The 24268-nt window shown below is 40.1% G+C and overlaps 1 protein-coding gene across 2 annotated transcripts; it reads left to right on the top strand.

The window, feature by feature from the left end:
* The first annotated feature begins 2313 nt into the window (after window positions 1–2313).
* On the top strand, window positions 2314–22199 carry LOC148354194 (sphingomyelin synthase-related protein 1-like). Of its 2 annotated transcripts, XM_088351855.1 has the most exons (7): window positions 2314–2485; window positions 4415–4504; window positions 10057–10671; window positions 10755–10850; window positions 14058–14175; window positions 14298–14448; window positions 21305–22199. In XM_088351855.1, the coding sequence occupies exons 3-7, from the start codon at window positions 10061–10063 to the stop codon at window positions 21607–21609; spliced, it is 1281 nt and encodes a 426-aa protein (XP_088207981.1). In that variant the 5' UTR covers window positions 2314–2485; window positions 4415–4504; window positions 10057–10060; the 3' UTR covers window positions 21610–22199. The 2 variants fall into 2 exon arrangements, with proteins under 2 accessions (XP_088207981.1, XP_088207980.1); XM_088351854.1 differs by lacking the exon at window positions 2314–2485 and having other exon boundaries at window positions 4378–4504.
* The last annotated feature ends 2069 nt before the right edge of the window (window positions 22200–24268 follow it).

The raw sequence follows: 24268 nt of genomic DNA, 5'->3' as shown, positions 1-24268 counted from the left end.
ATTGTTTTTTTAATGGTGTAATATATTGTTTTCCATTAATCCTTAAAACACACTATGTCACGAGTGAAACGCCACATATCATTGGAAAGCTTAAACTCTTGGGATTCAAGATGTGAAGATCACTTTAAAATGTACCGGACTATAGAGCACACCTGATTATAAGCCGCACCCACCACATATTAAGAGGATAACCGCTTTTGTACTTACACAAGGCGCACCTGTATATAAGCCGCATGCGCCCACATTAAAGCATGTAACACAATCACAAATTTAACCCAAACCCGACTCTGAGTCCCACAATTGTAACTAAATATAAAGTACACAGTCCAAAAACCACAGCCGGCAAAATGATACCGGTACTTAAGGTTTGATGCAGACCTGCAGAGTCCGGGTCCCGTTAAAAATAATCCAAGGAAAAAAAAAGTATATTTCCAAAGGTAAGGGTGGGAAAAATATATATCCACTATTGTCCGCTGCATCCACAAACACGTCTCCCTTTACTCCACTTCCCGTCAGCCCCCGTTGTTTTCGCCCGAGGAAAACATATTAGAATAAGTCTCTAAAATAAATACATTACAAAAATATACAGTTGCAAATACATATTATACATGGTTACACATATTTACAAAGAAAGACGGTACACCGAGAGAGTTTTCAAAGCTTTAATAATAATATTCTAACTTTCAGCCCAAAGCCTGTGAAGGGTAGCAAAACACGACTAGCAACACGCTTGCAACACGGTAAACGGCTCTATTAAAAAACCATACCGTACATGTAGTAATCACGGTAAACCGTCCTCATCTTCCTCCTTATAACTAAAGTCATCAGAGTCGTCTTCCCCAGTATGGGAAAGAGACTATGTCATATAGACGTTGTCCCACGCTCCCTTATTTAAAAACACTCTAGCAACACGTTAGCAAAGTAAAGTTTACGTGCAGTAGCACTGTTTCCTTCTTTATCGGACTGCTCGTTTGCATTAAGCTTGAAAGCTGCGTCATGTGCCTTTCCTTTTGCAATTTGCATGGTGAGGATATTTCTACACTAATTTAATTTGTGCACAAGCTAAGAAGTTGCAGTCTTCCTTGGCGCATATATTCCACCGGTCTAAATTTTACCTTTTGTACTCGAGCGCCGCTGGCGGCTGTTAGAAAGATTATTTAAATTGGCCACATCACTGAATAAGCCGCAGGGTTGAACGGTTGGGAAAAAAGTAGCGGCTTATAATCCGGAATTTACGGTACTCATCACAAAAACATCACGATCAGTCTGAAACAAGATACCCGAAAACTATAAAGGGTTAGGGTTAACCCTAACCCGAAACACAAAAAGTGCGCTTGTAGTCAGCTGTTTATATAATTCCTCGCAAATATGGAGTCGGTACATTCAGCACCGTCCAGTGAATCCAACCGTGTAAAACATTTACTTGTTGTAATCCGTTCGTTCCGCTCCATCACTCCAACTTGAAAATTAACAGCCTCGTCTGATGATTTCCAATACGGCCGTTAGCCTCTGACCTTCTGGTTGACACCACTCTCGGCCAATTGTTAGCTTTTTCTTGCAGTCCTTGCAGCCTGTGAAAACCTATGAGGGCCTGTGTTGAAAACAATGTCGGGACCTACTTCGGCTTCGAATATCTTTAGCCATTGGTAACCAAGTCAAGTAATAATTGACACATTTGTGAGCCAATTAAATCTGTAAAGAATAATTCACAGATATTCACTGTGTGTTTAAATTAGACCCTAACATAAACTTGTGCAACGCCAGTCGTGATTCATTTTAATGCACCATTATTAGTGTGCACAATCATTGATTGACTTCTGGAAAGAGAAAATAAATGACCCAATCCCCCTCATTTTGTGGTGCTAATGACGAAATGACCAAGTTTTCGGGAGCTGTTTTGTACAATACAACGCAATTTTTATACGTTATTTTTTAGGTTCAAAACAAAAGCAGAACATTTTGTTTATTTTCTTCAAGAAACCAATTTCATTTGTCATGATTACCGATTTGAAACACCTGTGCCTGCTCATTTGGCGCCAGCCGCTGCGGGCATTCTGATTGGCTCCCAATTCCTATTTAATCCCAGTCCTTTCACTCTTCTGTTGTCAGTCTGTCTGCTAAGCTCTGTTGATACAAGGTAAGCCTTTTTTGACCCTGACTCCCGCCTGTCCCGTTGTTGCTCCCGTTTTCCACCTGTCTGTTCCTGATCTCCCTATCTGTCTCCGGCTACGATCTGTTTTTTTGTTCCCGACCACATCTGCTCTCCCTGCTCTGACTCTGACCACGTTTTGCTCTCCTGTCCCGGCTATAGACCTGTGTTTCCGTCCCTGACACCGCCATCGCCCGCTACGGAAGATCCACTTCCTTATTCGGATCACAATCTGATTGCAAGAGCGACTTGCTTCCCGCGTCCAGCGAGCACCCGGATCGTGGGCGCATGACCACGCCTTGGAGTCATTTTGATCAATACAACAACATTTTGGAGGTAAGTAAAATAAACTGGGGCAGCATGGCGGCGCAGTGGTTAGCGCGTGTGCGACACAGTTCTGAGGTCATGAGATCAAACCTTCCTGTGTGGAGTTTGCATGTTCTCCCCGTGCTTGTGTGGGTTTTGCCAAAAGCATGCATGTCAGGTTAATTGGCCGGTCCAAATTGTCCCTAGGTGTGAATGAGCAAGCGAATTGTCTGTCCCTGTGACTGGCTGGCAACCAGTTCAGGGTGTCCCATGCCCACTGCCCGAAGATAGCTGGGATGGGCTCCAGCACCCCCCGCGACCCTACTGAGGATAAGCGGTGCAGATAATGGATAGATGGATGGATGGGTGGATAAAATGTACTGGATTTTTTTTTTTTCGGGTTTATAAAAACGAGCAACATTCTATATGTGTTTTTAAACAAATTCCGGAGTTATTTATGCACAACAACCCAGGCAGCTCACAAATTGAATTAAACAAGTAACAGATCAGTCCACACTTGAGCCATATTGAGTTATTCTTCATCCAGTGTTATTAACGTACTTGCATGTCTCCTGGGTACAAGTTGAGCCACACTTTGTCTCCATGGCGACGGAAGCAAGAAGCTGCATCTAAATATTCTGCCAGCTCCTCCAGAGTCTTGTGTGGTCAGGTGATCAACCTCTGTGCCAACTGTTCTCACGTTATCCTTTTGGGAGTCTTTGTTGTTGCATTTTATTGCTCATAACAACAGAGACATTTTTACAAGGAAGAACACACTTTCACACAATTTCACTGATGAAGGCAGATGGGGATGTTGGCAGAGGGAAGACTGTTTCTCAGTCACTTTAATGACCGCTCTTTTTAAGCAGGACTGAGAACGCTTTGAAAAGTTCATTTTAATCCAGATGGAAAAGTTTGATTAAGTAGGACAAATTTGTGAGAGTTATATTTGTTTGGTTGTCCATATGTTTGTTAGTAAGCAGGCTGTTTCGGTTTTCATAGATGATGACAAACAGATGGTTGGTATCATTATGATTTGAGGCACTGTGTAATTTAATTGATGTCATAGTTATACATAGTGAAAATTAATTCCTATTTGCACAGTTGCACTTGATTTTCATCTACAGTTTCCTTTTGCCAAAATGTAAAGCTGATTTAATTTTGTGCATATAAATCCAGAAACTGTGTATGTCGAGACTGATTAAGTCTTTTTGGAAGTGTTTGAATATGTCAGGAACCGGAACAGGATCAGGACCCAATCGCCTGCCGTTTCTCACACAAGCCTTTATTTTACGGGAAATGGGGAGTCATGCACGTTAGGCAGCGGTCTGGCGTGGAAAGACAGGAAGCCAGAGATCGATACTAATCGTCCGCCAAGATATTGGACAGATGGGGTCGATTCCGGACAGGACGGGACAGACAGGATTGATATTGAAACAGGATATCGAAATTAAACAGGTCAAACTAGATGGGAACGAAAACTTGAGAGAATAATTAACAGGACAAAAATAGACGGGAACGGAACTGGAAACCGATATTAAACAGGACAAAATAAACTGGAACAATACTGGACAGGAAATACCAACAGGAAACAGGTCTGAGGAATGGACTGGAGCCAAATTTGCCACGACCCAAAAAAAGACCAGAAACCATCAACAGTGGAGAAAGCGGTCCAGCCAGGCAGTTAATCGATCCGTGAACCGTAAAACTATTCATTTAATAACTTGTCAGTATAAATTTATTTGTCTGTTTTCTCACTCGTTTGTTTTATTTATTTTGGGTCATCATATATGGGACTATAATAATTTAACTTAAAAAATATTTTATACGATTGATAGAGGAATTCCATTTCCTACCTTCAGCCAAAAGGTGGCAGTGCGCTCAGAATTCGATCTTCAAAAAGGTCTTGTGGCCGCTCTTGTCCACTGTCGTTGATTAATTTCACTTCCTGTTTTGTAGTTGCCTGTGAAAGCATGAAACACTCTTGCAATGCGAGAGGAAGACTCCTCACCCATTCCACCTTCTGCCCGCTCTGACATCAGCTTTTTGGTAAGAAATGAAAATACCATTGCATTGTTTTACTAAAAAATACATAATATATTTTATTTTCATTTCTATAAATTCAACCTGACGTCTTCTTTCGTGTAGTTTCACACACTGTGCTTGTTACTATATCACTGAACTCTGTCCTGGGTTTCCCTCTATTTATTTGTACGTCCTCAGGCTTCTTTCAATTTAATATATTTTCTGTGTATAATTGTTTTACAATGTGAAAGGGTCTTATTGTGCAAATGAGTCTCACCATGTCTTGTGTGAGTCAACAAGCTGACTTGACGCAAGCAAGCAGCCCATCCCTCAGGGCAGCTAAGTGTCTCCGCAGACATTTTTGAGGCTTTCCTGTTCACACTAAGTTAAACCGTTAAGTTCAATTGGGGACGTCTGCATTTTGCTTAAGAAAACAGTGTTTTTAACTACAGTACATCCCCGGGGTACGACAATCCGTTAAAGGTGAGGATCGCAAAAATAAGTTATCGTGTTACGGGGATCGAACCGGAGCTATTGCGTTCTAAAACCCGGGTACCCCAGATAATAAAATAACGAAACTGTGCATAGCAAGTACTACTTATGTGTTATAAAACGTGTATATCAAATAACTGAAATATACATGTGGAAGGAACGTGATATTTTATTTACTCTTGCTGTCACGTGACTTAAGCTGGTCGAGTGGAGTTGCGGGTGGATGCAGAGGTGGGAGGATTTTAATGAAACTGATTTTAAAACTACCGCTTGCACGGTTTGTCATGCCCAAAGAAGATTTATTTGCTTTAAACGCCTCCTTATATTAAATAAAAGTCCTGATCGTTGATTGGTTACTGCCATGCTATTTAGCATGTCAAGTCAGCTTTTTTGTATAGCCCTTAATCACAAGAAGTCTCATAGGGCTGTACAGACATCCTCAACATGAAATACTGTATAGATAATAAGAGAATGCTCTCGAACGTGTGGATTAGCGTAGTAATTCATGTGCTTTCTTTGTTTTCCTTGAGCATCGCAAGCTTCGTTTCCACGGTTATCATGTTTTTGCTTCTTCCTTAGCGCTACTGCTGGAAGCTTTCGACCCATAGTTTACAAATACAGTACAGAAGTACAGTATTGTATCGACGACTCGCAAAGTCTATAAGACGCACATAAGATTCTGAACTGAATGAAGAAAGACATGGTGGGAGGTAATTCAGTTAATATAATATCGTCATTTTCATGACAGCGTGATGCAAACCAATAACAGGCTAGCCTTTCATCTAACATCGACCAATGGCAGACATGCGTCTTAGAGACGTAACTCTACATATGCACGGACACCACAAAGTTTGAATTTTTATGTTTTCTTTCGTCGTGGTTGATATTATATTGTAAGGAAAATACCGTAAAGAGGGCTCAAAAACCTTCCATATTGTAAAGTGTACATCTCATAAAGCGGGGTCGCTGTATTACGAGGTTTCTACGTGAAAGCTAGAACTTTTAAGTTTTACCTGCCCAGCAAAAACTGGTTGAAAATACAATAAAAATATATATAAAAAGTCAGTTTCATCCATAAGATGTCTTCTTTTGGTTGAAAAGTCAAACGTTTTTTTTAAAGATGATGAAATGACGACTTTGGGGAGGTGCATTGGAACAAATTCGATGAATTAAATCAAATAAAAATTATGTCTAGGCGGTATTTAGTACAGAATCGTGTGGGTCAATCTATTTAATTAGATAGAAGCTGTATCAAACGAGTTTTCAGTTCTTGTTTATTAGAAATTCAAATTGACCACTCTTTAATTATTTCTAATCCATTTAATCAATCCAGTCTTTTGGGAGTTCCTGTTGGCGGCTGTTGCTTTTCAGCTGATTGCTTCATGTGACATAACTCCTGATGCAGATTTTTATCTTCAAGAAATTGAAAGACAGACGTCTTGAAAATCCAGAATTAGTGTCAAAATAATTGTAAAACACCTGATTTTTCTTTTCGTGATCATTATCTTTCCAACTGAATTTCATTTAAAAATTAAGACTGTTTTTCCATTTTATTTATATATATATTATACATAAAAACATCTCATCTCCTCTCATTAGCTGCACCGCTTATCCTCAGTAGGGTCACGGGGGTGCTGGAGCCCATCCCAGCAATCATCAGGCAGTGGGCAGGGGACACCCTGAACTGGTTGCCAGCCAATCGCAGGGCACACAGGGACAGACAACTCGCCCGCTCATTCACACCTAGGGACCATTTGGACCGGCAAATCCACCTGAAATGCATGTCTTTGGAATGTGGGAGGAAACCGGAGTGCCCGGAGGAAACCCACGCAAGCACGGGGAGAACATACAAACTCTGCACAGGAAGTCCGGTAGCTGGATTTCAACCCACACAGGAGGTTCCCGAGACCTTAGAACTGTGCCGCACAAGTGTTGTTCTGTTATATATTCTTGTTATCAATCCTTCATACTTTGCAACAATGTTTTTTTTTTTTTTTTGCGATGAGTCGTCTTATTGTGTTTTAAGTTGTGAAAAATGGGGCAGGCAACTTTATGGCTGGGCAGGCAGCTTTTTAAAGTTGTCTGCCCTGGTGTCCGTTAACTGTTTGTCATGAGTTTCAGACACTGCTTTGTAACCAAAAACAATCGTAAGTAGGGACACCTTTTGATTGTAAATCCGTTCCAAGCCCCAAAAGTATGATATTTCATAAGAGTGTATCAGAACATGAATTAAATATGAAATGAAATGATCTGCATTTATATAGCGCTTTTCAAGTCAAGACTTCCCAAAGCGCTTTACAGTGTGCTTCACATTTCCCAATAGCGGCCGTGCAGCCATGTAAGGCGCTAACCTGCATATTGGGGGTATTAGGGGTTCAGTGTCTTACCCAAGGACACTTCGACATGTAACACGGAGGAGCCGGGATTCGAACTGAGATCTCTTGATCCCAAGACGAGCACTCTACCTCCTGAGCCAGATTTAAATTACCGCACAGTAAACATAAAACGAGAAGCACGTAATGTAAGAACAAAAACAGAATAAAGGAAATAATAAAAAGTATTAATTTACTTTTTTCCAAGGCCTCTTTGTTTACGGGTACTCATCAGTGTTTTTTGCCTTGTGTTTTTTTTAATTTAATTTTTTATTTTTTTATTTCCAATGATCTGATCCAATGACGTCTGCTTTGTCTGGCTTTTGACAAATTGTTGATGAGTGATAGCCTGACCAGTCAACACTTTTTCTGGGTGATTCCTTTCCACAAATTCTGAAACTGCCAAAATGTCTTTAATTTGGGCTGATGGAATAACATAATATGTTAGTTTTGCCGGAGATCAAAGAGATCAAAGCCAGGAGAGAAAGCTTACCACGTGTTGTGAGTCATAATTGTATTCATATTTAGTTTCTTTTGTCTTTTATTAGCATATTTGGTATTGGAGTAATCCAAAAGTAATTGAAAGTAATCAAGTTAAAGTAACCCTACCCAACCCTGTCTCTCTGTTTCGATGGCCAGAAAATTATTTTCCTCTTCCTTTCTTCTTGTCCAGTTTTCTGCATGTCTTTCGTGGGTTCCATTGTGAATGGTAGCGCTTTGTAGCAGTACCATACGGTAGTATTTTCAGAGCGGGAAGGGGACACAAAGAGCATGTTGGGATTCATGAATACGCACCGAGTTGTCATGTAATACTGGAGCGAAGAATGGCACCACGTACTGTATTGTATTTTTGACTTTGTATCCTGAAACGCCTTTGTAACGAGATGCAATTTTGTATGTATAGACATTTGTAGGTAGAGGTACCAATGCAATGTATTAAAGTGGACTGGGTCTTTTTTCTTTTTTTCTGTTCTCTGATGAAAGACAGAAAAAAAATTACTTTAAAAAAAAATGAATCTATCTCACATGCAAACACTTAAAGAGCATGACAAAGTATACTGTTAAGTGTATTGACTTTTTGTACACCGCTGCCCGTCAGCATGCAGAGATCAGGTCTTGTTGACCTTTGAGTTGAAGGGAGGAGCTCAACGGGTTGGATTTTGTCATCTAATCTGTAGGTTAAAGGCCAAGGACAGTTTATTTTTTAGATTCGTACATATCACTAGGAAAAAAAGGAAACATCTTACTGCAGTATTAATGAAGTCGGGTTTGCTTGTTTTTCTGGGTTGTACAAAAAATAAGAGCTTTAGATCTATAAACTTAAGTATCACATAGTCATCAGAATACTGCAGATGGCTGTAGCATTTAGTAATGATGCTTATTCCTTAAGACATCTTGACCTTAAATAATTTGCATCATTTAGTACCACTGAGTATCTGCTCAGTCAGTTCAGTTCATTTCATTGATATAATAAACTTGTCATTTCTTTCAAGAGACAATGATGCAAGAATGCTACAGGAAGCTTTGATCTGCCAGTGTAGCCTCCCTCCTGCCATGAAAGTTTCTGTTGAAACTAGGGCTGCAACTAACGACTACAGTATTTTTTTCTTATGTATTTCTTATATGAAATTGATCTAACTATGTGGCAAATGGTGATAAACTCAAGAAAACAGTTCCAATTGAAAGATACATCTTTTATTGAACATATTGCGGAATCGCACAAAAAAAACACTTAGGCAGTGCTCGTCAGTAGAGATATAAATCCATGAACAAACCTCCAATTTTTAGATACAGGCAAATAAATAATAAATTAAAATCCCGTCAACATTAGCTCAGCAGGTGGAGCGCTCTTCATGGGATCAAGAGGTCGTAGGTTCAGTTCCCGGCTCCTCAGTGTTATATGTCGAAGTGTCAATCGACAAGACACTGTGCCTTGCATGGCTGATGCTACTATCGGTTAGTTAGTGTGTAAAAGGGAAAAGTGTGAAACACATTGTAAAGCGCTTTGGGAGGTCTTCATTGACTTGAAAAGCGCTATATAATTTCAGATACATTTCCATTTATTTATTGATTTATCCTTGTAAACCAAGAACGGTTCATTAGCAGAACATTCAGTGTTCAACTGCAAAGTCTAGAACAAAACAAACAATTCTCAAGAGTCAAAATCAAACGGTTTGAACAACTGACGTTTAGTCAGGTTTATTAGTCAGGCACAAGGCTCAAACTCTCTTTCATAGTGAAATATATGAGTAAAAATATACAATGCATGTCTTACAAACCATATTTTCTCAAATTTTAGTTGAATCTTACCCAGCGAGGCGAGTGAGACTCTGTTTTGTTCACCTGTCAGAAGTGCTTTCTCTTTGATGTTGCTGCATCACTGAGATACTGCCATGATACGCAAGTCTTTTTATTTGCCGTATCCAGGGTAAAATACTCCCTAACTTGAGAAGTTTTGATACACATACTTGATGTTGACGCTGTCATTTTTTGTATGTTACCACTCGAGACATAGACGCTATAGCGCATAAGTGACACTCAGCAGATTATGTCCATGTAAGATGCCTTTCCCTGTTAGAAAAATGTGTTTGGTGACATAAGTCAACAATTAAATTCATTGTTGACTACTTCTATTATCGTTTTTTGGTCGACTAATTTTTGCAGTCCTAGTCCTAGCCATTGTTATGTTGTTAAATGGCCGTGTCTATGCAGGGGCATGGCATCAGAGAGCAATGTGAGTTCTTGGAGCTGCAAGGAAGTGGCGCAGTGGCTGCAGGCAGAAGGATTCCCGGACTATGTGGATCTCCTTTGTGCTGATCACCGCCTGGACGGACCCAGTCTTCTTGCTCTGACTGAGGCCGACCTACGAGGACCTCCTCTGAGCCTCAGGGTGCTGGGGGACATAAAACGACTTGCCATATCCCTCCGTCAACTCCAGAGGCAAAACCAAACCTACCTGAAGGAGCTCGGCTTCCAAGCTGGAGACAACCTCCCGATGGGACTTCCTTCGGCAGCTGAGTGGAACTGCGAACGAGGTGACAGGCGCTGCAACGGGGGGTACTTTTCCGGGAATGGGACTGAGCTCCGACAGAGAAATGGCACCCAATCCGAATGGGGATCTGAAGTATTGCCTTGTCACATACACTTCAACGAAAGATGTCAGCAGCAGATGGCCAGAAGACTGGACCCAGAAGTGTGGAAGACCATCTTGAGCATCATTTATGTCTTTTTAGTGTTTGGCTTTACTTCCTTTGTCATGGTCATCGTACATGAACGCGTGCCTGATATGAGGACTTATCCACCACTTCCTGACATATTTTTAGACAGGTATCAAAATTCCAGCTATAGTTCAAGTACACCTTGTCCTTATCTAATCGGCATGCTGACTGTGGTATATTTTCACTCGACAGTGTTCCAAGAATCCCTTGGGCTTTTGCAATGGCTGAAGCCTGTGGCCTTATCCTGTGCTACATGCTAGCATTGATTCTGCTTCTTCATAAACACAGGTACCACTTTGCTATATTCATTTGAAATGTTATCAGTTTTTAATATTTTGGTAAGCCCCTTAAGGCTCCCAGTGATTAGATTATGAAACCATAGAAAATCGTCATTCCTGTCGTGCTAAAAACACATGTAATTCAATCATTTTGTGCTGTAAAACAACGATTTAACCTATTAGCAAGAAAGACAAAACAGGATCGGGCCAATTTTAAATCTGAGCCAATGTAAAGGCTTTTGTCTTGACTTATAAAGCAGATTTATTCATCAAAGACAAATACATGCTGCTTTTTATTTGTTTGTTTTTTAATTTTGTCTTTCCATATTAAAATATGACCTTTGCTTAGGCAAAAGAATGTTAAGTAAAGAAGCAAATAACTTAGTGTCATTTAAACACCTTAGCAGTAAAAGGCGATAAATCTCTGCAAAAGGTTGACATCCACACATTTCACACCACCAAAAAAGACAGATGAATATTGTTTATGCATGTTGGGCATGGCCAAACACAGATTCAGCTGAGAATATATGAGATATGGATCCTATTATATTGAAGACATAGAAGTGAAGCATTTTGAATTTCAAGTGCATATTATTACTTGAAGTCATTTTGTTTTTTCTGGTCTTTTAAAAAAAAAGGTATGTGAATATCTTCTACTTTCTCTGGCTTTAACTGCCCCATTGATTCATCCAATGCATTTGAAGGTCGAACTGTTTTCTTGTTTTGGGTTGCGGGTTGTAATTAGGGTGCGTTGGTGGATCCTGAAGTCAAACTAGTTGAGAACCACTGCTGCACTGCTCCCAAAAATTAGATCAATAAATCAACAGAAACAATTGGATAGCATGAATAATTACACACTGTTGGATTATATAGAGTGACAACAGTACTGCTCCCATATGGATTTTGTGACCTTCATAATCCTTTATTTCGACTGAAAAATAAGCATTGTTCTAACACGTGGGAAATTGATGGGGCGGCCCATTTGTATTTGTTTGTTAGATATCAGTCTGTCATCGATTGAAGGACAAAACACTAGAATTTGAGTGATGGGCTTCCTAGGATGTGTGGGGAATGCTTCTTTTGAGACCAAACAGGCTAATGTCTTATCTGGATTTAGAAATCGAATGCCTACATCCTCACCACAAAAGCTCCGCAAAGTTGGCACGCCGGAGCCACCAAGAAGCATCTTTTGGCTTCCACCTCATACACAAAACCTAGCCAAGCAAGATATTGCCTCCTCTGTGCAACAGTGCTTCCTGATGTTGCCAGTGCTGATCTGAAATTGTTTTTAGGGGGGGCGGTCACACATTCTTTAAATCTTTAAACAAGGCGTAAGATGTGAGGGTGGAATTTAACGCCTCTGTCCCAAGATTGCAGAAAATAAGAAAAAGTTAATGCTACACCGCAATCACAAAAGCAAGACATTATTAGTTAATCAGTCAATTTTTGTTTAGCAATCTAGAAAAAAATATCTTTAAAATAGTGTCATTAAAACTATTCATACGTTCTCTTCCCTTGTATTTTCAGGAAAAACACAAGCAGGAAATTAATCTGTAACGCAATAAACACTATCAGATTTATTGTACAGAGCGTTCCCTCAATTTTTGTGACATAATCCTTTTTTATAAATCAGATTAGAGCTATAATCCAAACAAATCTGTGGCTGTACGCTTCAAAAGTCAAAATATGGACTTCTGTGTAGACAAGAAAAATTGAATATTCAAAATGGTTTTCTCTTTTTTTGTTTTTTTCCTTTGGGGACTATTCTAACACACCATGTTTGCCTTTAAGCCTTACAGACTAAGGATTATAGACTGCAGTGTTGAAGGACAGAAAGACAAAAATAATACCTGAGCGTTTCAATTCATAATGATAGTAGGATCAATAGAATCCCTGTGGTATAATTTCTACAACACAGACTGGTGGGAAGAGTTGAATAAGCATTTCTTAAATTACATCTTACTACTATGTTGATTGTATGTTAATATTTTGCTATTACCGGGTTGTAATTGTTAAATGTTAAAATAGGGCTAATTCAACCACAAAACATCATGCCATCTAGATGTCAAATGTCAAGTCAAGTCATGTTTATTTGTATAGCCCTGAATCACAAAGAGTCTCAAAGGGCTGCACAGACCACAGATTTTTGCAAACCACAGACTATTATGACACCATCCCCTGATCTAAAACTTACATGAGGGCAAATAATACACAGATATTGTCAACATAATATATAGGTTATTCATATGCTATAGAATAGAAGTGTGTTTTATGTTTAGATTTAAACATTTCCACTGAGGTTGCAGATCAAATCTCAGGGGGAAGACAGCACCGGGGTCCGAATGGAGAACGCTCTCGAACCTGCGGTTCTCTTCTTGGCTGTAGTAGACCAGCATTTTCAGAGCGAAGGCTCCGGACCGGAACATAGGGGGAAATTAAATCTGAAAGATATGAGGGAGCAAGTCCATGCATGATTTTGTATACTACCAACAGAACCTTAAAATCACATCTTAAGCTAACAGGGAGCCAATTGCAGGTCAGCTAAAATCGGGGTAATGTGATCAAACTTTCTTGTCTTAGTTAAAAGCCTCGCTGCAGCATTTTGTACCAGCTGAAGGCTCTTGATTTTGGACTTTGGGAGACCGGAGAGTAGTGCATTACAGTAATCGAGACGGGAAGTAACAAACGCGTGAATTATAATCCCCGCATCCGACTGAGACAGCATAGGGAGAATTTTAGCAATGTTGCGAAGATGGAAGAAAGCTGTTCTAGTAATATTCTTAACGTGTGTTTGAAAGGACTGATCGGGGTCAAATATGACATCTAAATTTTTGACTGAGTCACTCTGGGTGATATTACATTTGGGCGTCCTAAAAATGTCCCTAAAAAAATCACAATGATCCATGATATATTTTCTGAACCAGTCTGCAGACTACTCAGGTTTTCTTTTGGGGGCGAAGGTCACCATGTTGGAGACCCCTGCTATAACAAATATATATGTTTTTTGGTAAATATGAATACATAACTCTAGAGAAAATGGGTTCCGTATACATTGGGAACGGGGCAAAACTAAAAAGAAAATTCATCTTCAACACATCTCTTGTTCTCACTTCATTTTGCTTCAAAACAAAATGTACTATACAATCATTGCTTTGCAGAGCTAAAATTAAACAATCTGTTTTCTCCTTTCCACCCAATTTTTTTTTGTTCTATTTAGGTCCATTCTCATTAGGCGGCTGTGTTCCCTAATGGGAACTGTGTTTTTGCTCCGCTGCTGCACAATGTTTGTCACCTCGCTCTCAGTACCGGGTCATCACCTCAAGTGCTCTAGCAAGGTGAGAATTATCTTCGCCCATCCTGTCAGCTCAAATTAGGAAGCTTGTGTGCTGTTTTATCAATAATTGCTATTTCTGCTGTGAGTCACCGCTTACCATGCTTTTCTTTTTTCCCCCACCAGATGTACGGCGACTCCGTGGAAAAAATCCAAAGGGCGCTGACAATCTGGGTTGGATTCGGCATGACCCTGACCGGAGTCCAAACGTGCGGTGATTACATGTTCAGCGGACACACGGTCGTCATTACATTGCTCAACTTTTTTGTGACCGAATGTGAGTGGAATAAATTTAGTGGGGCTGGACAATTTTTGAAGAAAAAAAAGTAATCAAGATTTTTCAGACCTGTATTGCAATTTTGATGCGAATTCTAAAGAAAAGTGCATGGGTACGCCCGGCGATAAACATGCTAAACTAAACATTTTATAACCATGAACTATCAAACATTGGCCTATCATGACACAAAAACACACAGATTATTCTCATTTCAATGGAAAACTACGTTAGTCAGCTCCAGTTATCCAATCAACAAGATGGTGAACCAACCAGTTGAAACAAAAGAGTTGTCGTGTAGGAGTGGGGTGTGGCACTTGAGTCTGCAGATGGAATGCAAAGGGGGAGAAGTTCCTGTAGCAGGAAGAAAAAGGGGGGTTTCTGTAGCTCGTCGTTGAGTATCTCTACAGTATTGACATGCAAACTTACCTCGAGAGACAAAATAACAAGAGATTTACAAAAAAAAATAGAATATGAGTTGAATAAATTGTCTTTATTGTCAATATACAAAAGTATGACGACATTAGAGGGCTTCTCCTTTCAGAGTACGAAAGCGATTTAAAGAGAGGCTGCCTAGCTGCACGCTAGCATTGTGTCACGAAAACTTCAGCAAGGTCTCTGCGATGATAAAAATACAAGAGTCGCAACACTACACACACTGCTTGCAAACCTTGCCTCACCTTTATTGGGGTTGGTTTCGTTAAAACTTGCCTCTAATTGTCCGGAGCCTTTTAAACCTGAACTGTGACAATCTTGGCTGGCCAAACAATCCACAAATATGGAATTAAAAAACACAGTGTCTTGTGATCACACAATCGCACTAAATCACATCGCAATATCGATTAGAGTTCAGTTAATTTTGAAGCCCTAATATTTAGGGTATTCAGTGTTTCACATTAAAAAAGTTGTGAGACCCTGGTGGGTGGACTGTCTAGGAGGGTCCGGGAGCATTGTCATTCGGAAGAAAATTTTGTACTTTTTAATTTCAAACTTATTCATCTGGTGAAGAGCAAAATCAAAAAGCTTCATCCATGGTCAATGTGTGCCCTTCTAATTTATCCTACTATTCTATTCTAATCATTGTAAGTGGAAAATCCATTTTTATTGGAACATGTAAAACTGTGACTGAAAATAGCATGATAATAAGATAAAATTGACTTCCTTTTCATCGTTCATCCATACCAATGGTGGTTAGGGCCAAGTGCTCTCACTTGGGCGACCGGGGTTCAATTCTTGTTGCATCCAACAGCAAAGCTTAGGAAAACAAGGACATTATTTTCTACTGATTTCTAATTGAAAAAAACTGCGCTCATACAAGGGTGCTCATTCACGCCATTAAATATGGTATCTAAAAAATTATAATATTTTTTTTAACTAAATCAGTTTCTGAGACTCTGGGACCAATTAAACCGTAATGGCCCACCAGAATCTTCCTATGGTATGGGAAATTCTGGGTATTTGCACTGATTAAGCAAATATGGCTGCAGGTTTTTATTTACTCCGCTGTGGATTGAGAGGCGTTTTCCGTGGGGGGAGTTTTTGTAACCATATGAGGCAATGCTAACTAAATATTGAAATTTATGTAAGACTGAGTGAGAGAGAAAGCAGGGGGTGTTTTTCTTTTTTTTTTTCTACATTGAGGCTGTTTCTTGACGTCAAGTCAGGACAGTAAACTGTCAAACTGCTCATAGGTTTCTTGCTTTTCCCGAAAATTGCATCAGTGCATTCCTTTCCAGACTTGACAGTGTGCATTGAGTGCACAGTAGAATCCTGTTTTATAAATAGGGGAAACCGAGCAAGAGTTTAGTAGGAGCATGTTAGTTTTCTTTTTTTTCTTCCACATAACTCTGACACAACTCAGAACTTTTTGTTTACAAGGTACCACTATGCACTTTATGACTTATGTGTGCACTGTCTATTTATCTGTCCTACTGTCTACTTGTGTGTCTTAGTGTAGTGTGTCCTAGCATAGTGTTTTTTTTAATCTTCTAGATACTGAGGGCTGAGAGAAACGCAATTTAAATTCTGTTTTTGCTCTAGAATTGACAATAAAGCTGACTTTTGATTTTTGAATGACAGTGCAATTAACGCAAAATAAAGTTGATTTAAGATTTTCATTTATGTCATTTTAAACGAGCTAGACTGCAAAAAGTCCAGTTAGAAAATTAAGGGAAATATCTAGTAGAATGATTTACTCGATCATTTTTTGAGTCAAATTATATCAACAAGAAAATAATGTTTCTTATTTTGAATAATTTTGAAGGTAGGGCACCCGCCCCGAGACTGGAAGGCTGCTGGTTCGAGCCTCGGCTGGGTTATATTTAAGACTTACAAAAAATTGGTACCTATTGCCTCCCTGCTTATCGTTCAGCATAAGGCTTGGAATAGGGGGGTTCGGTAACCTAATGACTACCAATGAGATATTGTAACACATCAGTTGGGTTAAGTGAGGGGGCTGGGAATCCCCTCCCCTGTATCAATCTCCCAGCAAGAGTCAAAAATGTGAATGTGTTCTTGACTCTAGCCACCTCCCACTAGGTCAGGGGTGTCAAACTCATTTTAACTCGGGGGGCCACACGATAGAACAAACATTCTGTCAGGGGCCGGACTAGTAGATTAAAGAGAAAGAAAAAGAGATATAAAGAAGGAAGGAGGGAAAAGGAGGGAGGGCGGGACAAAGAAAGAAAAAAAAGAGCGTGAGAAACAAAAGATAACAAGTCGTGAGAGAGGGGGAAAAGAAAGGGAGAGGAAGAAAGAAATCCAAAGAGAAATAGAAAGACAGAAGAGAGAAAAGAAAGCGTGAAGGGTATGAAGAGAGAAAGAGAAAAGGAAAAAAGGAAGTTAGAGCAAAAGAGGTTAAGAAAGAGAGAGAGAGAGAGAGAGAGAGAGAGAGAGAAATACAAGTACAGTGTCTTTGTGAGAGGCACCTGGCTTTGGCAACATCAAGTTTACATATTTCAACCTGCAGCTTGTTTTTCTCTTGCGCTTCTCTGAGTGTTCTCTCATGGGCCGGATTCAATCCCTTAGCGGGCCTGATCTGGCCCGCGGGCCGCCTGTTTCACACCTGTGCACTAGGGGGATATGGCTCCGGTGTGTGTGTATATATATATATATATATATATATATATATATTATATATATATATATATATATATAATGAGATTGTATCAACTATTTTAAGCAAAATATGAAAAGAAAGTGTAAAATGAGCTAAATTATCTGCAATCTTCCATAATTTGTTCTCATTTTACTACAAAGACATGTTGACAATGTGATAAAATAAGAAAAATAATCTAAATGGGTGAAATAATCTGTTAGTGAAACATATTTTTTTTTCTGTACTTATCTTATAACTTATTTATTTTAATTTTTTTCCTGTTTTTAAACCATTTTTTCTTTATCCTGCTTTATTTCAACCCAGACATTCTTTTTTTTCTTTTTTTTTTTTTAAATAAAAAAAAGTCTCTGTAGCATTTGTGGTCTTCAAAGGGAAAGTGTGTATTATCTAGCGCGTCCTACTGGTTAATAACTTCATTAAAAACAGTATTGATTTGGATAATAAGCATGAGTAAATTATCTACCATATAAGTGTGCAATTTTTTAAAATACTCGTAAACTGAAAACTTTGTTTTTATTTTACAAAAAACAAGCCTGACCTAGAGGAACCCATTTTCAGTTGCAGGACTCAATATAGCGACATCTAGTGGTCAAATAATACACAATGTCCCTGAATGGACCCAAACTTCAATTTACAGGTATGTGATTCACGGCACAAAATAGGCAGGAAAAAGTGTGAGGAAATTGTTGTTGTACTGACATTTAGTTATTTTCAAGGCTTGACTTTTGACAGGATGTGTTTCATCATTATTGCCCTGACTTGTCCTTGTGTTGCTGGAGCAGACCAGGATCTTTTATTGCAAAAGCTGAATTGTGGGAACTGTTAAAACCACTTTCTTATATAAAGTGCAAAGGTAATCAGCAAATACGATGAGAAACATAACAGAATAATTATTAGATGTCCACATTTTGAAGCTCTACTTTATAAAAAATGTGTGTCGTGGTTCAAGACAAGAATTTGGTCATTTCATTATATTTCATTCCACCAGGAAGTCTGGTTTTGTTTATTTCTGTTAGTGTTTGGTTTAAGACAGACTTGAAGAATGAATAGTTTGACTCTAGTTAATATGAAAGAGATCAAATCAGTATTTATTAAAGCAATTGAATTCATGAAAACTAGCATGTGTATGTTATTACGTGACACGCTTGTGTTAGTCCATCTGGAAATTATTTGCTCGCAAGACATGAATCTTTAATAACTGTCTCTTTGAATTTTTAAAGAGTAGTAGATGATCGGCAATTAAAGGCCGGCCAGCCGGCAACTTGTGAAAATATATTCAACCCGCTTAATTGGTGTCAAAATCACTGCCCATGAGCTTGTTATTCCAAGCATCTGTATTTAAATTTATTTAGGGACTTTAGTAACATCATTTAGAACAGGGTTCGCCAACTTTATCGAAGCTGAAAGCTACTTTCTTGTTAATTTCTAGCATATAAGGATACCAAATGGATATGCATTCTAAACATAACATCATTTTTTTTACTGTCAAGAACCAGAAAAGGATTAGGACCCACACGCGTGACGTTCACACAAGCCTTTTATTTTGCGGGAAATGGGGAGTCCTGCATGTTAGGCAGCGGTCTGGCGTGGAAAGACAGGAAGCCAGAGACCGAACGAGATCGATTCTAATTGCCTGAGCAGATATCGGACAGAAGGTGTCGATACCGGACAGGACGGGATAGACGGGATTGATAATGAAACAGGATATCGAAATAAACAGGACAAACTAGACGGGAACGAAAACTGGAGAGAATAATAAACAGGACAAAAAGAGAAGGGAACAAAACAGGAAACCGATATTCAACAGGACAAAATAAACAGGAACAATACCGGACAGGAAATATCAACAGGAAAACCGGACCGAGTCAGAACCCACGTCTTGCGGGGCAGAGGTTCGTTGACGGACTGACAAAGGACAAACTAGAGCGCTGAGCTTAATCTGTTAATGAGCCGCAGCTGGCGCCACACGGGCAGGGCCAATTGGGCGCCATGGCAACCGTGACATTTACTCTGTTATTGCTAGGTTGTAATCATTTCGTTCTGTGTACGTTGTTACAAAGAATGACAATACAAAGGAAATTATTATTATTATTATTAGAAGAAGGCTTAAGTAAGCTCAGCCAACTACTAAAACAGCTGATTTGCATAAGGACTTTGAGTTATTTATTGTATATAACAAACTCGTGTATGATCCGCACCCCTAAATTTTGATTAACAATTGGTATAAAATGTATAAAACTCAGCACTGTGTGTGACAAAAGTTGTTTAAAAAGTGTGGCACTGTTTAAAATTATTTATTGACAACGTAAACTATGAACATAATACCAACATAAAATCAGATACACCAATGAGTCGTTTCCCTTGTTGTGATTTTTTGCATTTATTTGTATCTTTCTGGACAACTTTCTGTTTTCTTTACTTTCTAACATTTGTCTCTGGTACTGTGAGTAAAAATGGGGTGATAATGCAGGTAATTGAATGCTTTATTGTATGTCATCTATATCAATGGTTGTTTAATAGTTATGATTTCGGAGCTCTCAATGCCATGTCCCGGGCTCGAAGCTCCTGTATATAAAAAAATGCACATTATTTTCGATTTATCCGGCACATACATAAATTTCAGGCTAATTTTAAAATGCACTTTGTAAGAATTCACAATGTATTGAAAGGATCTGATCATGTCCATGATTTCTCTTGCCAGTTACAAATCTGATTGCCTAGAAAATCACTATGACTTATGACCAGGGAGCTATTTTTAGAACTGGTTCGCAAGCACACACTTGGTGACTCCGCTCTAGAATGTTTTCTTTTTTGTAACATTTTATTGCTATGGTGCAATTTACCATACTATGGAAAATCAAGGGCAGCACGGTGACGCAGCGGTTGGCGCGTGTGCGGCACAGTTCTGAGGTCATGAGATCGAACCTCCTGTGTGGAGTTTGCATGTCCTCCCCCTGCTTGTGTGGGTTTCCTCCGGGCAATCCAGTTTCCTCCCACATTCCCAAAAACATGCATGTCAGGTTAATTGGCCGGTCCAAATTGTCCCGAGGTGTGAATGAGCGAGTGAGTCGTCTGTCCCTGTGTGCCCTGCGACTGGCTGGCAACCAGTTCAGGGTGTCCCTTGCCTACTGCCCGAAAATGGCTGGGATGGGCTCCAGCACCCCTGCCACCCTACTGGGGATAAGCGGTCCACATAATGGATGGATGGATGGATGAAAGGAACTGATCATGTCCATGATTTCTCTTGCCAGTTACAAATCTTAGAAAATCACTATGACCAGGGAGCTAGTTTTAGAACCGGTCCTTAAGCTACTCGGTAGTCAGGGGCTGCCTGGTGCCCGTGAGCACATACTTGGTGACTCCGCTCTAGAATTGATTCTTTTTTTGTAACATTTTTTTGCTTTGGTGCAATTTATCATACCATGGTAAATCAACAAACAGAGAAGACTCCATACGGCCTGGATTGAAACATCCAATCAATATCAATAGGATTGGGGAGGGGGAGACTATTTGCAGTGTTAGAATAACATATGTTGTGTGACAGTGACTGTTTACATTCAGCCAGATTGCGCATTTGGGACTGACTCAAAACATTGCGCTAAAAGTTTTCCCTCACGTACGATAATATTCACACGAAGCAAGGCTTTGAAAATACCCATTTTCACCGTGGCTGTAAAAACATTGAGATGTTTAAAACTTTGTGATAATCTCCTCGCCTTTTCTCCTCTCCCCCTTTGGCAGACACTCCACGAACTTGGAATTTAATTCACACCATCTCCTGGGTGTTGAACCTCTTTGGGATTTTTTTCATCCTGGCGGCGCACGAGCACTACTCCATTGACGTTTTCATCGCCTTCTACATCACCACTCGCCTTTTTCTTTATTACCACACCTTGGCTAACACCCGCGCCTATCAGCAGAGCCGCAGAGCTCGAATTTGGTTTCCCATGTTCTCCTTCTTCGAGTGCAACGTCAACGGACCTGTCCCTAATCAGTACAACTGGCCTTTCAGTAAACCCGCCTTCATGAAGACGCTCATTGGGTAGACTATTACTTTCATGGTGAGCTGCATGCTTGATACATGATGACCAAATAAGCCAAAGAAAGCCTCACTAATCTAAAATTTATTTTTTTGCACATGATAGAAAAAAATAATTGTATCTCTGTGAGGTTGACTTCGAGATCTTAAGGTCTGCATGCACTGAACACGCCTTGCATACGGGTAGGAGTTTGCCTTTTATGTTTCTGCTGCTATGTTATTACTTTCTTAGTTTTGCATGTTAAAGTCACTTTTCGGTTACTCAATACAGTTTTACTACCAAAGAAATACTAATTTATTCGTGCCGCGACATTTTGACAAGGGAAGCTTCTATGTCTTCTGCTGCAGGAAAACGATGTTTACCTTGTATTGATAAAAAAATATCTATGCAATAGTTTGTATGCGTTCAACGTAATTGTTTACAATTTGTTTTTATTTGTAACGCGAGTGATCCTTTGTAAGCCTTTTGGCCTCAGTTATCTAATGTTTACAGCTGCAGGAAGTTTTTATATTTATACCGACTGCTTTTTCAAAAACTACCTGTCACTTTTTGGGGAAAGATGATTTTAAATTGTGAATCGTTTTTAATTAAATATTTTTTTGGTGAAAGGGTGTTGTTTCTCACAAGTGTCCTTATCTGTTGTCAAAAAAAAAAAAAAAAAATTGTTTCACTCTTTGAAGTCATTTTTTTAATTATTGTTTTAAGGCAATTTATCTTCATTTTGTAATAGAATAAAAAACGTACATTGAGCAAAGTTATCTGATATGGTAGAAAATTTGGCTAATTTTAAATATTTTCTACCAAGATTAGAACCAGAAGAATCTCCTTTTCGTTTTACCTGCTAATTTCCTTCCCGAGGAACATGGCCAGGCAAAACTAAACAGAGCACGCTAACATGAAATAAAATGAAATTATCTGCATTTATATAGCGCTTTTCAAGTCAATGACTTCCCAAAGCGCTTTACAGTGTGCTTCACATTTCCCAATAGCGGCCCTGTATTGCAGCCATGTAAGACGCTAACCTGCTTATTGGGGGTATTAGGGGTTCCTCCCAAAGCGCTTTACAATGTGCTTCACACTTACCCATTCGCTCACATGCTCACACACCAATAGGGAGTCAGCCTTGCAAGGCGCCTACCTGCTTATTGGGGGCATTGGGGATTCAGTGTCTTGCCCAAGGACACTTCGACATATAACACGGAGGAGCCGGAAATCGAACCTGTGACCTCTTGATCCCAAGCGCTCTACCTCCTGAGCTATGGGTGTTCTTCTCCTCTAGGTATGTCAGGCTCAGGTGAAGAGCAGAGGAGATGGCATCCCCGGTGGAGCGGTTTGTCCGGTAGGCACACCTAAAGGGGTCGAGTGAGGAGGGAAGACTGGAGGTGATGTGCTCTTTAACCAGTCTCTCAAACCACTTCATTATGATAGGAGTCAGTGCAACGGGCCGGTAGTCGTTCAGTGATGAGATCTGGGGATTCTGGGAATGATGGTGGCAATCTTGAAACATGATGGTATCGTGGCTTGGTCTAGCGAGGTTTTAGAAAATGTCTGTTAGGACACAAGCCAGCTGATTGGCGCACTCCCTAAGGACCCGCCCTGGAAGGTTGTCGGGGCCTGGAGCCTTCCGTGTGTTGACCCTTTTCAGGGTCTTCCTCACGTCAGTTGAGTCCAGGAGGAGTGCTCTTTCGTCCTGATGTGGAACCGCTTTCACTGCAGGGGTGCCATTTTTGTGCCTCAAACCTCCCAAAGAAGTTGTTGAGGTCATTCAGGAAGTCAGTGCAAGTGTCCCCCACTGGGGGGGTGGTTGGCTTGTACCTGGTGATGGCTTGAATGCCTTTCCACATATCCCTGGTGTTGGTTGTGCTGAGGAAAAAGTCCTGGATTTTTTGACTGTGCGATCGATTTGCTAGTCTGATAGCACGGTTCAGGTTAGCCCTCGCTGATCCCGGTGCCTCCTCATCACCAGATTTAAAGGCAAGGTTCTGTGCCTTTAGCAATTTGCGTATCTCAGCAGTCATCCAGGGCTTCTGATTGGCATGGGTTGCATGTTTATTTTGTTGTTGTAAGTGGCAGCAGATTTAAACATGTCCCAATCTGTGCATTCAAAGCAGTCCTGTAGTGCCTCCATTGCATAATACTGAAAAATCACGTTTAGCTAAACATTTGAGTTGATAGTCTTTTACTGGGCGGCACGGCCGATGGGTGTTTAGCGCGCAGCCACATCGTGCAGAGGTTCAGGGTTCAAGTCCAGCTATCACAGCCTCCCCGTGTAGAGTTTGCATGTTCTCCCCGTTTCCTCTGGGAACTCCGGTTTCCTCCCACATTCCCCAAAACATGCATTTCAGGTTACTGTATTTGGCCGTTCCAAATTGTCCCAAAGTGAGTTGTCTGTCCCTGTGTGCTCTGCGGCCGGCAACCAGTTCAGGGTGTCCCCTGCCCACTGCCTGAATATGAGGAAAAGCGGTGCAGATAATGGATGGATGGATTATTTTACTGGTCTGGCCCGCCTGAAAACAGAAAGTCTGCATCTGGACCCAGAGACCTGCCTAAAAGTCATGGAAAAATGTTCTTAAAATGAGCAACATTTTCTATCAATGTGGTAAGGATGGATTTTTTTGCAGTTTGCTAAGGAGGGAGCAAACCTTTATTGACTTACTGAAAGCGA

This window comes from Urocampus carinirostris, chromosome 13 (assembly GCF_059441175.1).
Source record: "Urocampus carinirostris isolate Australia breed hairy pipefish chromosome 13, RoL_Ucar_1.0, whole genome shotgun sequence".
In the NCBI taxonomy this organism is placed as follows: Eukaryota; Metazoa; Chordata; class Actinopteri; order Syngnathiformes; family Syngnathidae; genus Urocampus; species Urocampus carinirostris.
This window is presented reverse-complemented; position numbering and strand designations above follow the sequence as displayed.

Coding starts and splice junctions, on each gene's coding strand:
- LOC148354194 (XM_088351855.1), top strand. CDS start 10,061: ATGGCATCAGAGAGCAATGTGAGTTCTTGGAGCTGCAAGGAAGTGGCG. Junction 10,851..14,057: donor CTGCTTCTTCATAAACACAG/GTACCACTTTGC, acceptor TGTTCTATTTAG/GTCCATTCTCATTAGGCGGC. Junction 14,449..21,304: donor CAACTTTTTTGTGACCGAAT/GTGAGTGGAATA, acceptor CCCCTTTGGCAG/ACACTCCACGAACTTGGAAT.